The sequence below is a fragment of the Culicoides brevitarsis genome, chromosome 1 (genome assembly GCF_036172545.1).
Source record: "Culicoides brevitarsis isolate CSIRO-B50_1 chromosome 1, AGI_CSIRO_Cbre_v1, whole genome shotgun sequence".
NCBI classification, from domain to species: Eukaryota; Metazoa; Arthropoda; class Insecta; order Diptera; family Ceratopogonidae; genus Culicoides; species Culicoides brevitarsis.
Window position 1 is genome coordinate 43,125,981 of NC_087085.1, and position 13,418 is coordinate 43,139,398.

Below are 13,418 nucleotides of genomic sequence, written 5' to 3' on the forward strand. Positions count from 1 at the left end.
AAAATTTGTAAATTTATGTTCGAAATTCGAATAAAATAAAATTTTTGTTCAATTTTCAAAATTTTAAGCATCATTGGTTCTATATTCGAAAAAAGTTAAAAAATTGTGATTAATTTTCGAATTTTATTTCTATTTTCGAAAAATTTCTAATCAAAAATTTTCGAAAAAAAAATTAAAATTTGTAATTTTTGTGAAATTTTCGAAAATGAGTGAAATTTTTTATTCAATTTTTAATTCGAAATTCAAAAAATTTAAACTGTATTAAAATTTATATTTTTTTCGAAAATTTTTTAGTTATAGTTCTCCTTTCAAAAGTTTATAAAATTTCTTGTTCAATTTTCGAAAATTTATTTAAAAATTTTTTTTTCAAATTGTTTTTCGAAATTCGAAAATTTGTGAGTTTTAGTTCGAAATTTTAAAAATTTTGTTTCATATTCGAAAAATAATTAAATTTCTTTAAAAATTTTAAATTCATTAATTAACTTTTTTTATATTTTTAGGTAAAATTCACATTACGCCCCTTCGAAGGACAATTCCGTGAAATGTGGCTAAACAGCGGGGATCGTGACAGCGGAAGAGGAAGTCCCACGGGAAGCATCAACAGTGCAATTGTGCGTCGCAAACGACACAAAGCATCAAAAAGTTCATTTGCGTGGATGACTCATGGTCAAACGATCCATCCAAAGTCACAAAAAACCAACATTGAGCGTTTAATGAAACTCATTCTCGAACAAGGGGAAATTATTCAACAGCAATTATCGAAATTGAGGTAATTTTTTAATTTTAATAAAATTAAATTGAAATTTTTAAAAAATTAAATTAAATTGTATACATTTATTTTTTAATTAATTAAAAATTTAATTTAATTTTTAAAAATTTTTTAAATTTTATTTTTAAATTTTTTTAAAAAAAAAAATTTTTTATTTTTTTAAAAAATTTTAATTTTATTAAAAAAAATTTTTAATTTTATTTTTAATTTTTTAATTTTTGCTTTGGATTTTTTACTCCACACTTACTTTTTAAAAAAATTTAAATTTTAATTTTTTTTTTTTTATTTTTTTAAAAATTTTAAAAAATTAAAAAAAATTTTAATTTTTTTTTTTATTTTTTTTAAAAAAAAAATTTTAATTTTATTTTTTTTTTAATTTAAAATTATTTTATTAAATTTTTATTTTTTTAATTTAATTTAATTTTTAATTTAATTTTTTTTTTTTTTTAATTTTTAAAGAAAATTTTCAATTAAATTTTTATTTTTATTTTTAGGGATCGCGAAACGGAAATAACAAACATCGAAGACGAACGTCACAAATTACGGGAAAAAGAACATGGCAAAAATTATTTACTCGAAACATATTTCAAAGGTCTCCAAGACTCGGCGGAAGAAAAAGAATCGGGAGTTGGCAACAGTGATAGCGGCGTTCACACGGAAGAAGCAACAACTTCGCCGGAAATTGCTCCCTCGCCTCCGCTCGAACACCAAAATCCCTCAAATAATTTACAAGAACCAAAGGAGAAACGTCGATCTCGTCGCGAAACAGAATTACGAATAGAACACGAGACAATTGTCAAAAATTTGCAACAACTCTCGATGAAAGAATCGCCGGCAGAAGAGGAAGAAATTCAAGGAGCGATGGCTCTTCCGAGCGAAACTGCGCTACAAATCGAAGCTCTCGAGAAAATTGTGAATATTAACAAACAATTGCAAAAGGAAGAGGAGTTACTTGTACGTTTAGGGGCGAAAATCAAGCGATACGAAGCCGATGCCTCGGGATTAACGGAACAACAAGTCCTCGAAGCGCTCGAAAGAGTAAATGAGCAATTAACGACCCGCGACGACGAATTACAAAAAATGGATGTCGACATCAAAGAATCTGACAAAATTCTGCAAATGAAGCAAATGGAGCTGAAACGCCTTTACGACGAACTGGAAGAAGTTGAAGTGCAAAATAATCGTTTAAATGGCTTATCGACCGTAGCGGAGAGCGATTTAGACCTTTCCCGCGATTATTTGGCGGAAAATATGTTCAACGTGAGTCAAAAAATGTTCAGCGGCTCGGAATTTAATGCTGCGAATTTTTCGTCGCCGCATCGCGAAGACACGTCTCTCGACATGTTCGTTCATCCGATCGAGCCTCCGCTGGAATTTGGCACTCCAATTACTCCGACACTCGCTGAAGCTCAAATTCACTCGTTAAACGACAAATCAACGTTGCTCAATACTCCCTCGTTGCTCGAATTGACGCAAATTCCCGAAACGCCCGTCACAGATGCCCTTCTTCAAACGACACGAAATAAAAATCCCAGTGAGCTACTCACCAAACAACAACAACAACAAATGAATTATCTGCCAACGACGACGACGACGTTGAGCAAATATCACCAAAGAAACTTAAATAACGTCTCCAGTCTCAAATTAGGTCCAAAGAAATTAATTAGCGGCAATGGCGCGATGCACGAGTTAACTTTCGCAGGCGGCAATGCAAGTAGCGCGACATCAAATTCCTCGGATACGGGCTTGAGTTCGCTCGGCGAACAGGATTTCACGCAATTAGGGACGTTGGTGTGAAAGAAAAAATCCGTTTTGTTAAGTAAATTAATAAAAATAACGCACGCGAGACAGGAAAGTGGATTATTGTTAACCATAAATAGGTTTTTATGTTATTACTCGTATAACTTTATTGGCATTTTTGGTGTGTTTTCTGTGCAAAAATGGAAAAGAAATTGATACTTTTTGACAAAGAAAAATAATTTTGACCTTGAAAAAAATCTCATGAGATAAAAAAATATAGTTGAATGACATTTGGAAAGTAAAATACCGTTAAAACCAAAAAAAATAATAATTTATGAAGTCAAAAATTATTTTTAAAAATATTTAAAAATGTAAAAAAATCAATCAATTCTCAATATTTATGGGCGTCTCAAATTTATTTTTAATTTTGTGTTCTAATTTTTTTTCGATTTTTTTTTTTTTATTTTTTTTAATTTTTTTAAATTAAAAAATATTAATTTAAATAAATTTTTTAAAAAAATAATTTTAAAAATAAATATTAAAATAATTCAAAAAAAAATTTAATAAATTGTTTAAAATAATAAAAAATTAATTAATAAAAAAAAAATTAAAATAAAATTTAATTTTTTAAAATATTTTAATTTGTTTTTTTTTTTGATTAATTCATTTAAAATTTTGTTTAATTCTTAAATTTAATTTTCATTAAAATAAAAAATTAAATTTTTAAAAATTAAAAAAATAGGAAAAAAAATTTTAAAAAAAATTTAAAAATAAAATTTAATTTTTTTTTTTTACATTAATAATTTAAATTTTTATACAAAAAATTAAATTTAAATTTTTGTGTCATTTTTAATATAAATAAATAAAAATTATTTAAATTCTTGAAAATTAAAGAAAAAATTATTTTTTTATTTTTTTTTAAATTTATTTATTTTATTTTATTTTTATTTTTTTAAAAGAAATTTTTAATTTCAAAAAATTTGAAATAAATTTGAAGCGCCCTAAAATAAAAAAAATTATTAAAATTCGTACTTAATATTAAAAACAAACAAAAAACACAAAAAGACACCCACACAAAAATGATGAGCATCAATTTAGTTATTTTTTTATGCGATATCCTAATACGGATCAAAAAATCTATCTAATAGAAAATATTTTTCTGCACGTGTTCCTTCTTCGGTATTTTTTTTTCGGTTGCCCTTGCTCACTTATCCTTATTTAATGTCACAAAAGGTTGTCATTTTTTTGCACTCATGCAGTACTTTCCATTATTATTTATAAATTTATTATTTTATTTTTATTATTTAAGGTAAAACGTGTGTAATTCTAATATATTATTTTTTTTTTGTAGCAAATAAAAATAAAGAAATTGAAAAAGAATAAATTCATGCGTTTTGTTGCGTAATTGAAGACTTTGACAAAAAAAAAGTTGTAGGTAAGTTATTTGTTTCAAGAATTTGTGAATAATTTTTTCTTGGAAGGAACGTGAGTAATTTTTCGTGACTTTTAGGCTTCAAAAGAGAAGAGTGTTCTCATATTTAATGAGATGGTTTATGTCAAAAAAGAGCAAATAAGAATCTTGAGAAGTATTACGTGAACGAGAATTTCCACGAATTATTTACAGAAAAATATTTTTAAGAAATTTTTTCACTTTCAAGGATAATCTTTTGCGACACAAAACTGAATTTTATCAATTCTGAGAAATTTCAGTGATATGAATATTAAATAAAGTATGAGGCTCTCAAGGAAAATATTTCTATTTAAAAAAAAAAAAAATAAAAATTAAAAAAAAATAAATAAAAATTTTTGAATTTTATTTTATTTTTTTTTTTTTAATTTTCATAATTTATTTTTTTTTTTATTTCTAAAAAAAGTATTATAAAAAAATGAATATTATAAAAAAAAATATTTTATTATCAAAAACATAGAAAACAAAAAAATTAAAAATATATGAAATTTATTATTTTTTTTAATATTTTATTTTTTTAATATATAATTTTAAAATAGGTACCTACTGAAAATTCGAATTGAAAATATTTTTTTTTTGTTTTGTTTAAATTTCAAAATAAACTTTTCCTCAATAAGAGATAACAGAAATAAATAAAAAAAAAAATGAATAAAAATTAAAAAAAATAAATTAAAATTTTATTTTGATAATAAAAAATTATTTTATTTTATTTCCCTTGAATCGAAAATAAATAAATATGTTCAAAAAATTTTTTTAAATATAATAAATAAAAAAATTATAAATTTAATAATTTAAATAAAAATTCGTAAGAAGAAAAAAAGAAAAATAAATTTAATTTTTAATTTAATTTTTGATCAATTACTATTAATTTTTTAATTAAATTTTCCATTAACTAATTTTTTTTTTAAATTTTCGTTGTAAATATTTTAAAATTAAAAAAATATGATTTTAATGAATTACAATTAAATTTTTAAAAAACTATTAATTTTTTAAAAAAATATTTAAATTAAATTTATAAATTTTTAACGAATAAATTTTTTTCTCATACAAAATTGAAAAAAATAAAAATTTTAAAAATAAATTTTTTTTTCTTATATTTTAAAAAATTAAATTGAAATTTTTTTCAATAAATATGTAAAAAAATTTTCAAAAAAAAATTAATTTTTCATTTAAAAAAAATAAAATCTCAAAAAATTAAAAAAAAAAATTAAATAAAAAAATTAATTAATTTAATTTTTATTTTAATTAATTAATTTTTTAATTTAATTTTTTTTATAATTTTAAAATTTTTTTAAATTAACCCTTTTAAAATAAAACGCTACTGAACATCAAAAAGACAAAACAGACAAAAAACCTTATCAAAAAAATTACTTCCGCACAAGATAAAAAACTGATATTTTTGTCATTAATTTATTTTTTTTATTATCAGAACTCTTTTTATTTATATTTCAGATATTTATTTAGATTTCCTCTAATATTCAATTCAAGTAGTTGTATTTCCATTATTATTGATTATTTTATAAAATATTTTTTTTCTATTGCTACATTTTAAATAACTGCAAGTAAAAGTGAGGCTCTTAGAGATTTTTTTTATAGATTTGTACAATTTTTGTTCATGGCTTAACGGAGAGAAGGTGGTTTTTTTTATGGATTCCTGAATTAATTTTTTGTGAGGTAAGATGAGCCTTTTAGAGAGGTGTGTCTTCTATTTGCTTTTGTCTAAGGAACTCTTAAGCTGCTTAAATGCTTCTAACAACAACAACGAGTAAAACATAAAATACGAAAAAATAAAATGCTTGAAACCTCTTTTTAGTCTTCATGACAGACCGCAGCGTGAATGGCTTTTGCAACGTAAGCGACGTTATTTTCGTTCAAGCCGCACATGTTGATGCGACCCGAGCTGAGGAGATAAATGTGAAATTCCTTGATTAATTTTTCGACTTGTTGCGGATTGAGGCCCGTGTACGAAAACATGCCAATTTGCTGCGTAATATGGGTCCAAGTCCCGGGAGTTCCCAATTTCGTGAGTTCATCGAAGAGTGCTTGACGCATTTTAATGATTCTACCGGACATGGTTTTGATGCATTCCATCCATTCTTGACGCAAGGCGGGGTCATTGAGGACTGTGCTGACAATTCGTGCTCCAAAAGCGGGCGGATTCGAGTACATTCCCCGAATAAGCAACGTAACTTGTGACGAAACGGCAGCAGTTGTCGTCGAATCACGTTGCACGATCGTCAAATTGCCAACACGCTCGTTATAAAGCCCGAAATTTTTCGCAAAGGATTGCGAACAGAAAAGTTCAAAGCCACGCGATACAAAATAACGTACGGCAAAAGCGTCTTTGTTGGGATCACCGCTCGCGAAACCTTGATAAGCACTATCGAAGAAGGGGAAAAGTTTTTTTTGCTCAAAAACGTCTGCCAAGCGACGCCATTGCTCTTCCGTGGGATCACATCCCGTCGGATTGTGAGCACAAGCATGCATGATGATGACAGCACCTTCCGGGGCAGCACTGATGTCCGCTACCATTCCGTCAAAATCCACGCCACGCGAAATTGGGTCCCAATAACGGTATTTATGGGGCTCCGTGAATCCCGCATTGACAAATACCTTGTGATGGTTCTCCCAGGTCGGCTCCGAATAGTAAAAAACTCGTTTTCCGAGGATTTGGGCGAGAAATTCGGCGCCAACACGTAAAGCGCCCGTGCCAGAAAGCGTTTGAACGCCAATGACGCGTTTTTCCTTCATCGCTTGCGAATCTTCGCCCAACAGGAGACCCGAGGCGGCAGTTGTGAACGACTCCAAACCCAAAACCGGCAAATATTCATGATTCAACGAGTTGTCGGCGACAATTTTGGCCTCAGCTTTCTTCACAACCGGCAATACCCATGGTTTACCTTCGGCAGTGCGATATGCTAAAACGAGAAAAAAACAAAAAAAAAATTAAAAATGAATGTCAAGTGCGTAAAAATAGTCTGTTACATAAGAAATTTCGTCATTATCACATTTTATTTTTTTTTTTAGAGAAGAATTGTTTCGCATTATCTCGATGATGACGTTGAAAAAATTAAATTTGCTCATTTCACGCCAAAAAAAAAATTTTATTACTCGTCAAGGCCGATCACGTAAATAAATAACAATAAAAATTATCATCGAACGATAATAAGTGATCATCGAAAGTACTCGCGAAAAATTTATTTAATCTTATCTAAAAATATTAAATTCTCCATAAAAACTCTTACATGCACTTCAAATGACCTTCACCCCAATAAATCCATAAAAAAATTAAAGTTGGTAACAAAAAAAATTTTTTTTTTACCTCCAACTCCCAAATTGACTTTATCGGGACAGGAATCCTCGACGCAGGCTTTGTTCAAGGCAAAGACCTCAATTGCCGGTCCCTTTTGTACTCCAGAAAAAACACTTGCCATGATTTTTTTCTTCTTTTTTGCCTTTCGTTTCTTCTTCTTGCTTCAAGAGATTTTATTTAAGATGTTCCGTTATTTTTTGACACGCAAAACTTGACACGGAAATAAAATCGAAGAAAGTACAACGAGCTCTGCTCCGCAACTGGTATGAGAATAAATAATTGTGATTATTATGAAAACAAAATTTGATTTGAATAAATAATTGAGAGATAAAGAGGGAATGGTTGGAAAATGGAACTTGTAGTTTTAAAAAATTAAAATATTTTTTTTTAATTTTTTTTTTTAATAAAAATTAAATTATTTTATGAATTTTATTTAATTTTTATTACCTAAAAAAATTGTTTTTTTTTTAAATAATTTTAATTTAATTTTTTAAAAAATTATTTAGCGGTAAAAGTTTGCTCAAAACGGCTTGAATTTGCAAGATTTGAAGAAAAATGTAAAAATTGGGGCAAAATTTATAGGATAGAACGAACGTACGATTTTTTATTTTAATGAAATTTTTATGGTTTCTTTGAATTAAATTAAATTTATTTTTTAATTTAAATTTATTTTTAAATATTATTAAAAATTATTATTTTAAAGATTAATTTAATTTAATTAAATATTTTTTTTAATTTTTTTTTTTAATTTGCTTATTAAATTTAATAATTCGAGTTAATTTTTTTGATTTTCATATTAAAAGATCGTTTTTGAATGTAAGTTTCAAAATGCTTTTGAAAAATTTTCAATATAGAATTTTCAGAATTTTGAAAATTTTACAAAACAAAAATTACGGAAAAAAATACGTAAAAAAATTAAATATTAACTTTTTTGGTCTTTTTGATGGTTCTCAAGCTTGAAAGTTGAAAAATAAAAAATACGTAAAAATTTACGTAAAAAATACGTAATTTTTATTTTGAAGGCCCATTTGATGATTTTGAAGCTTCAAATTGAACAAAAGTCATACAAAATGCCTTTGGATTACTTTTGGATGGTTCTCAAGCTTGAAAATTGAAAAATAAAAAATACGTAAAAATTTACGTAATTTTTACGTAAAAAATACGTAATTTTTATTTTGAAGGCCCATTTGATGATTTTGAAGCTTCAAATTGAACAAAAGTCATACAAAATGCCTTTGGATTACTTTTGGATGGTTCTCAAGCTTGAAAATTGAAAAATAAAAAATACGTAAAAAATAAATATAAAAATAGTTTTGAAGCTTCAAATTGAACAAAAGTCATACAAAATGTCTTTGGATGACTTTTGGATGGTTCTCAAGCTTGAAAATTGAAAAATAAAAAATACGTAAAAATTTACGTAATTTTTACGTAAAAAATACGTAATTTTTGTTTTGAAGGCCCATTTGATGGTTTTGAAGCTTCAAATTGAACAAAAGTCATACAAAATTCCTGTGGATTACTTTTGGATGGTTTTCAAGCTTGAAAGTTGAAAAATAAAAAATACGTAATTTTTACGTGAAAAATATTTAATATTAACATTTTTAAATTAAAATAGAAATAAAATTAAATTAATAATAATTGAATAATAAATTTTAAAAAATCTTTTAGGTTGAAATTTTTTACTAAATTAATTTTATAATTGATAATTAATTTATTTCAATTAATAATTAATAAGAAAATAACTAATAATATAATTATTTAATTAAATTAATTTAATATTTTTTTAAATTAGGAAATTAATTTTTAAATATAAAAAAAATTAAGAACTAAATTAAATTAATAAATAAATATTTTTTTTAAATTAAAAAAAAATAAAATATTTTTAAATACATAAATAAAAATATAAAATTTAGAAATCAATCAGAAAAATATTCTTATTAAAATTCAAATAAGAAATTCTTACCGTACGCTCATCACGAGCGAGTCATTTCCCATTCGGTTCGACAAAAAAACAACTTTACCAAATACCTATTGGGACAGTAACCAATCAACACAAAGAATATAAAAATCCTTCACTCTGATTGGTTCTTATAAAAAATCATTTCTTATTGGTGAAAATTTTCGCGAATCTCCAAAAGAATGTCATCTGGGCAATTCGCCATTCTCGAGCGAACTCTTATTTATTTTGGGAAAATAAGCGTGCGGCTGTTCCTAAAAAACTTTTTATTTTAATCTTAGGTTTACGGCATAGTTTTTAGTGAAAATACAATAAAATTGTTGCTAATTTATTCGAGTAACGTCTCGTACGAGTGATTCTGCTAAAAGTGTCATAGTTGAGGTAAATTTCGCGTAAAATCGGGGAATTTTGTGTTGTTTTTAAATGACGCGCCGGCATTTTTTCAGAGAACCCTCTTGCGGCGCAACGGCAGAACTAAGGGAATTAGCCCAAGGCGTATTTGACGGAAAAGGGGATTTCGCATCGGGACAAGGCAACGAGGCAGCGCATTTCGAAGCTAACACACACAACATCAAATGTATATATTAGATTTCTAAGAAGTTAAAATTTTTTAGTTTTCTAATTAGTGTTAAGTACCTATTTTTTAAATTAGCGATAAGTTTAGTCTACTGAAGGGTAATTAACACACACGCAAAAACAAGTCAAGAACTAATGCATTCTACAAACAAAATGCACCAAAATAACAGCAATAACGTAGCACCATCAATGGACGACCACGAGCGGGGCAAATTGTTTGTCGGCGGCTTGAGTTGGGAAACGACGCAAGACACGCTGCAGCGGTATTTCAGTCGTTACGGCGAGGTAATCGATTGCGTCGTGATGAAGAACAACGAAACGGGTCGTTCGCGCGGCTTTGGCTTCGTTACGTTCGCCGATCCGGATAATGTGGAACGCGCTCTCGAAAATGGGCCGCATACGTTAGATGGGCGCACGATCGACCCGAAACCCTGCAATCCGCGTTCGATGCATAAACCGAAACGCACGGGCGGCTATCCGAAGGTCTTTTTGGGCGGCCTTCCGCCAAATGTCACGGAAACGGATTTACGTAACTTCTTCAGTCGCTACGGGCAAGTTATGGAAGTTGTCATTATGTACGATCAGGAGAAGAAAAAATCGCGCGGTTTTGGATTTTTGTCCTTCGAAAATGACCCGGCTGTCGATCGTGCCACGCAAGAGCATTTTGTCAATTTGAACGGGAAACAAGTCGAAATTAAGAAAGCGGAGCCTCGTGATGGACATCAAGGCGGCGGACAAATGGGCGACCCGTACCAATGGGGAAATCAACAAGGCGCTCCAATGGGTAACGGACAAATGGGAGGACCTCCGATGGGCGGCATGCCAATGGGCGGCGCTAACATGATGCAAGGTTATCAGGGATGGGGTTCGAACAATCAGGCTCCCTATGCAGGCGGTTACGGCAATGCCGGCGGCTACAATCAACAATGGAATGCTCCGCCGCCGCAACAATGGGGCGGATATAATCATCAGGCAACAAATCAAGGATATGGCGCCGGTTATGATATGTATGCAAGCGGCACTGCTGGATCGACGGGCGGTTATAGCAACTGGAATGCCGCCGGAAATTGGCCTCATAATTCGGCATCGACAGGCGCCGCGCAACCCGATATGTATTCGGGACGCCCCCAATCGGGACCCGCAGCAGGCCCGCCCTCCGCTACGGCAGTTACGGGAAGCGCTTCCAAACCCGGATCTGATTACAGCGGATATGGCGGTTACAATAATTACCAATCCTACGATCAATCGTCATACAATCAAAGTCGTCCCAGATCCGCGTATGGCGGCAACGACGCGACTTCTCAACCTGCTTATCCAGCTTTCTAAGAAAAAAAAATAAAAAAAAATCTTCTTTCAAACAAGCAAGTAAGAATAAATTGAATGACTTATTGATTTATAAATATACATAAAAAAAATAACAAAACATCAACCGGGAGAACATTTAAAAAAAAAATCAACAGCTAGACCCTGAAAAACACTGCAGACCCATAATTATAAAAAATAAAAATTTTAAATTTGAAATTGTAGTTCATAAGAATTTATGATGATGCGATGCGTATAGTAAGAAGATTGTTCAAAAATTTATATAATGATTATTATTACTATTAATTAATTAAAAAAAATACATTTATAAAAAAAATAGAATTTGAAATAAAAAATTATATTAAGATGCATGTAAGAAACTTGATTACAAAAAAAAATATTAATAAAAAATACAATGAAGATTTATTTACATTTTTATACCTTGATAAGACAATATATTAATAAAATAAAAACGCATCGTTAAAAAAAATAAAAATAAATTCTAAAAAAAAAAAATTTTTTTTAGAACAAACAAAAAATTTTTAATTTTTTTTTTTAAATCCTTCCTATATATGAATAAAAAATATTTTTATATTATACGTAACAATAGACTCATTATTGCAGTAAATGTTCTCTCTCCTGATCTGAGAACATAAATAACAAAAAAAATAATTAAAATAAAAAAAAATAGAACTGCAGAAATTTTGTATATTCATAAGAAAATAATAATGATAATTTTTTCATTCTTGTTTTGATGCCTTATATATTAAAAGTAATAATACAACGTGTTTAAATGGAAAGCAGTTCTTAAGTAAAATTAAATTTAAAATTATAAAGTATATAGCAAGAGAAAAAAAATAAAAAAACAAAAAATATCACTCTAATTAAAAAAAATTATTATTAAAAAAAATACATTTTAACTTCAATATCTTTAATAACAAACACAAAAAAAAATAATAAATTAAACAGAAAGAGGACGAAATATATAAAAAATATAATAATTAATTAATTATTATTATCATAATGGATAAGGTTGATCAGTGACGCAAAGAGATAACTTTGATTTTTATTTTTCATTTTTTTTATTATTATTTTATATTATAATATTATTAAATCATGAATGATTATTATTTTATAACAAACATTACTATTATATATAATAATATTATGATTATTATTATTATAAATATTTAAACAAAAAAAAAAACAAAAAATATATATTATATGCATATTTACGAAAAAAAAAATGAACAAACCTTCCTCCCTCATATTTTTTTTGCAAGCACTAAATAGCACGTTAAAGATGTTTTTTAAAAATAATATTAGCGAGTTTATGATGATCGTTAAATGTGTAGTAGTTGAAGAAAAAAAATTCACTTATATTTACACCATAAAAAATGTTATTTTTTGATCTTTTATTGAGACAAAGTAAGAAGTAAAAAAATTAACATTTAAAAAAAATACAATAAATAAATGTTTCATTGTACTTTGTGGTAGTAGAGATTTACTGTAGATGACAAAAAAAATATATTCAATCAAACAGTAGATAAAGAAAAGTGCTTATAAGTGGATTTATTTAAAAAAAAATATATTAAGGACAGTAATAGTTGCGTTTCATTAAAAAAAAAAAAAAAATATAAAAATAATAATTTACAAGGAAATTTTTAATAAACAACAACATATATGCATATAAATATATATAATAAAAAAACATTTACATACATATATATTTTAGCCACTTATATGAGAAAAAAAATATAAAAAAAATACAAAAAAAAATATTAAAAGAAAATATTATAAAAAAATGCAAACAAAAAAATTGAGGCAAATTGTATTCATTCAAAAACGGAAAAAATTAATAATAAAAAATGTATAAAAAAAAATTAATATAATAATGGATGTTTTATTCAAGCGTAAGAACAAAGTTCACAAACGATCGGACATTGTCCAGCGAATCTTTTTTAATTCCATACACGTTCTTTCTCTTTTCGGCATTTTTGTATTGTCTCGTCATCATCATCATTCTTCTTCGTCACCCCTTCTTGCAAAAATATTTCGTGTGACGCTCTCTCTCTGATGGATATTTTTATATGAATGAAATAGTAACACGTTTGTTTTTTTTTTTGCTGTATATGTTGAGGTATGTATATGACGACGTCGCGACGCAGAAAAAAAATAAATAAATGCAGAAAGTTCATTCATCTAAGTTGTTTAGGAATTTTTTTTTCATTCATTTTAATGAAAAGTGACTTGAGAATGAATATTTATTAAAAAAAAAAAAAGTACGTACGAT

At 27.4% G+C, this 13,418-nt stretch overlaps 3 protein-coding genes across 3 annotated transcripts in view; 2 read left to right on the forward strand and 1 right to left on the reverse strand.

Moving 5' to 3' along the window:
* The window catches only part of LOC134837884 (ras association domain-containing protein 9-like), a 37,916-nt gene extending 35,350 nt beyond the window's left edge, over positions 1-2,566 (forward strand). The window contains exons 3-5 of the mRNA XM_063853276.1: positions 501-769; positions 1,264-1,517; positions 1,629-2,566. Of these exons, the coding sequence (XP_063709346.1) occupies positions 501-769; positions 1,264-1,517; positions 1,629-2,566 (1,461 nt within the window). The remainder of the gene's footprint in view (positions 1-500; positions 770-1,263; positions 1,518-1,628) is intronic.
* Positions 2,567-5,384: 2,818 nt separating this feature from the next.
* Positions 5,385-7,613, reverse strand: LOC134827078 (aspartate aminotransferase, cytoplasmic). Its single transcript, XM_063839614.1, has 2 exons — positions 7,300-7,613; positions 5,385-6,895 (listed from the first exon to the last, which is right to left on the reverse strand). Exons 1-2 carry the CDS (start codon positions 7,409-7,411, stop codon positions 5,787-5,789), a joined length of 1,221 nt encoding a protein of 406 aa, XP_063695684.1. The 5' UTR covers positions 7,412-7,613; the 3' UTR covers positions 5,385-5,786.
* Positions 7,614-9,486: 1,873 nt separating this feature from the next.
* Positions 9,487-11,246, forward strand: LOC134836909 (heterogeneous nuclear ribonucleoprotein 27C-like). The gene is made up of 2 exons (XM_063852189.1): positions 9,487-9,628; positions 9,694-11,246. The coding sequence occupies exon 2, from the start codon at positions 9,959-9,961 to the stop codon at positions 11,147-11,149; it is 1,191 nt and encodes a 396-aa protein (XP_063708259.1). The 5' UTR covers positions 9,487-9,628; positions 9,694-9,958; the 3' UTR covers positions 11,150-11,246.
* Positions 11,247-13,418: the final 2,172 nt, after the last annotated feature.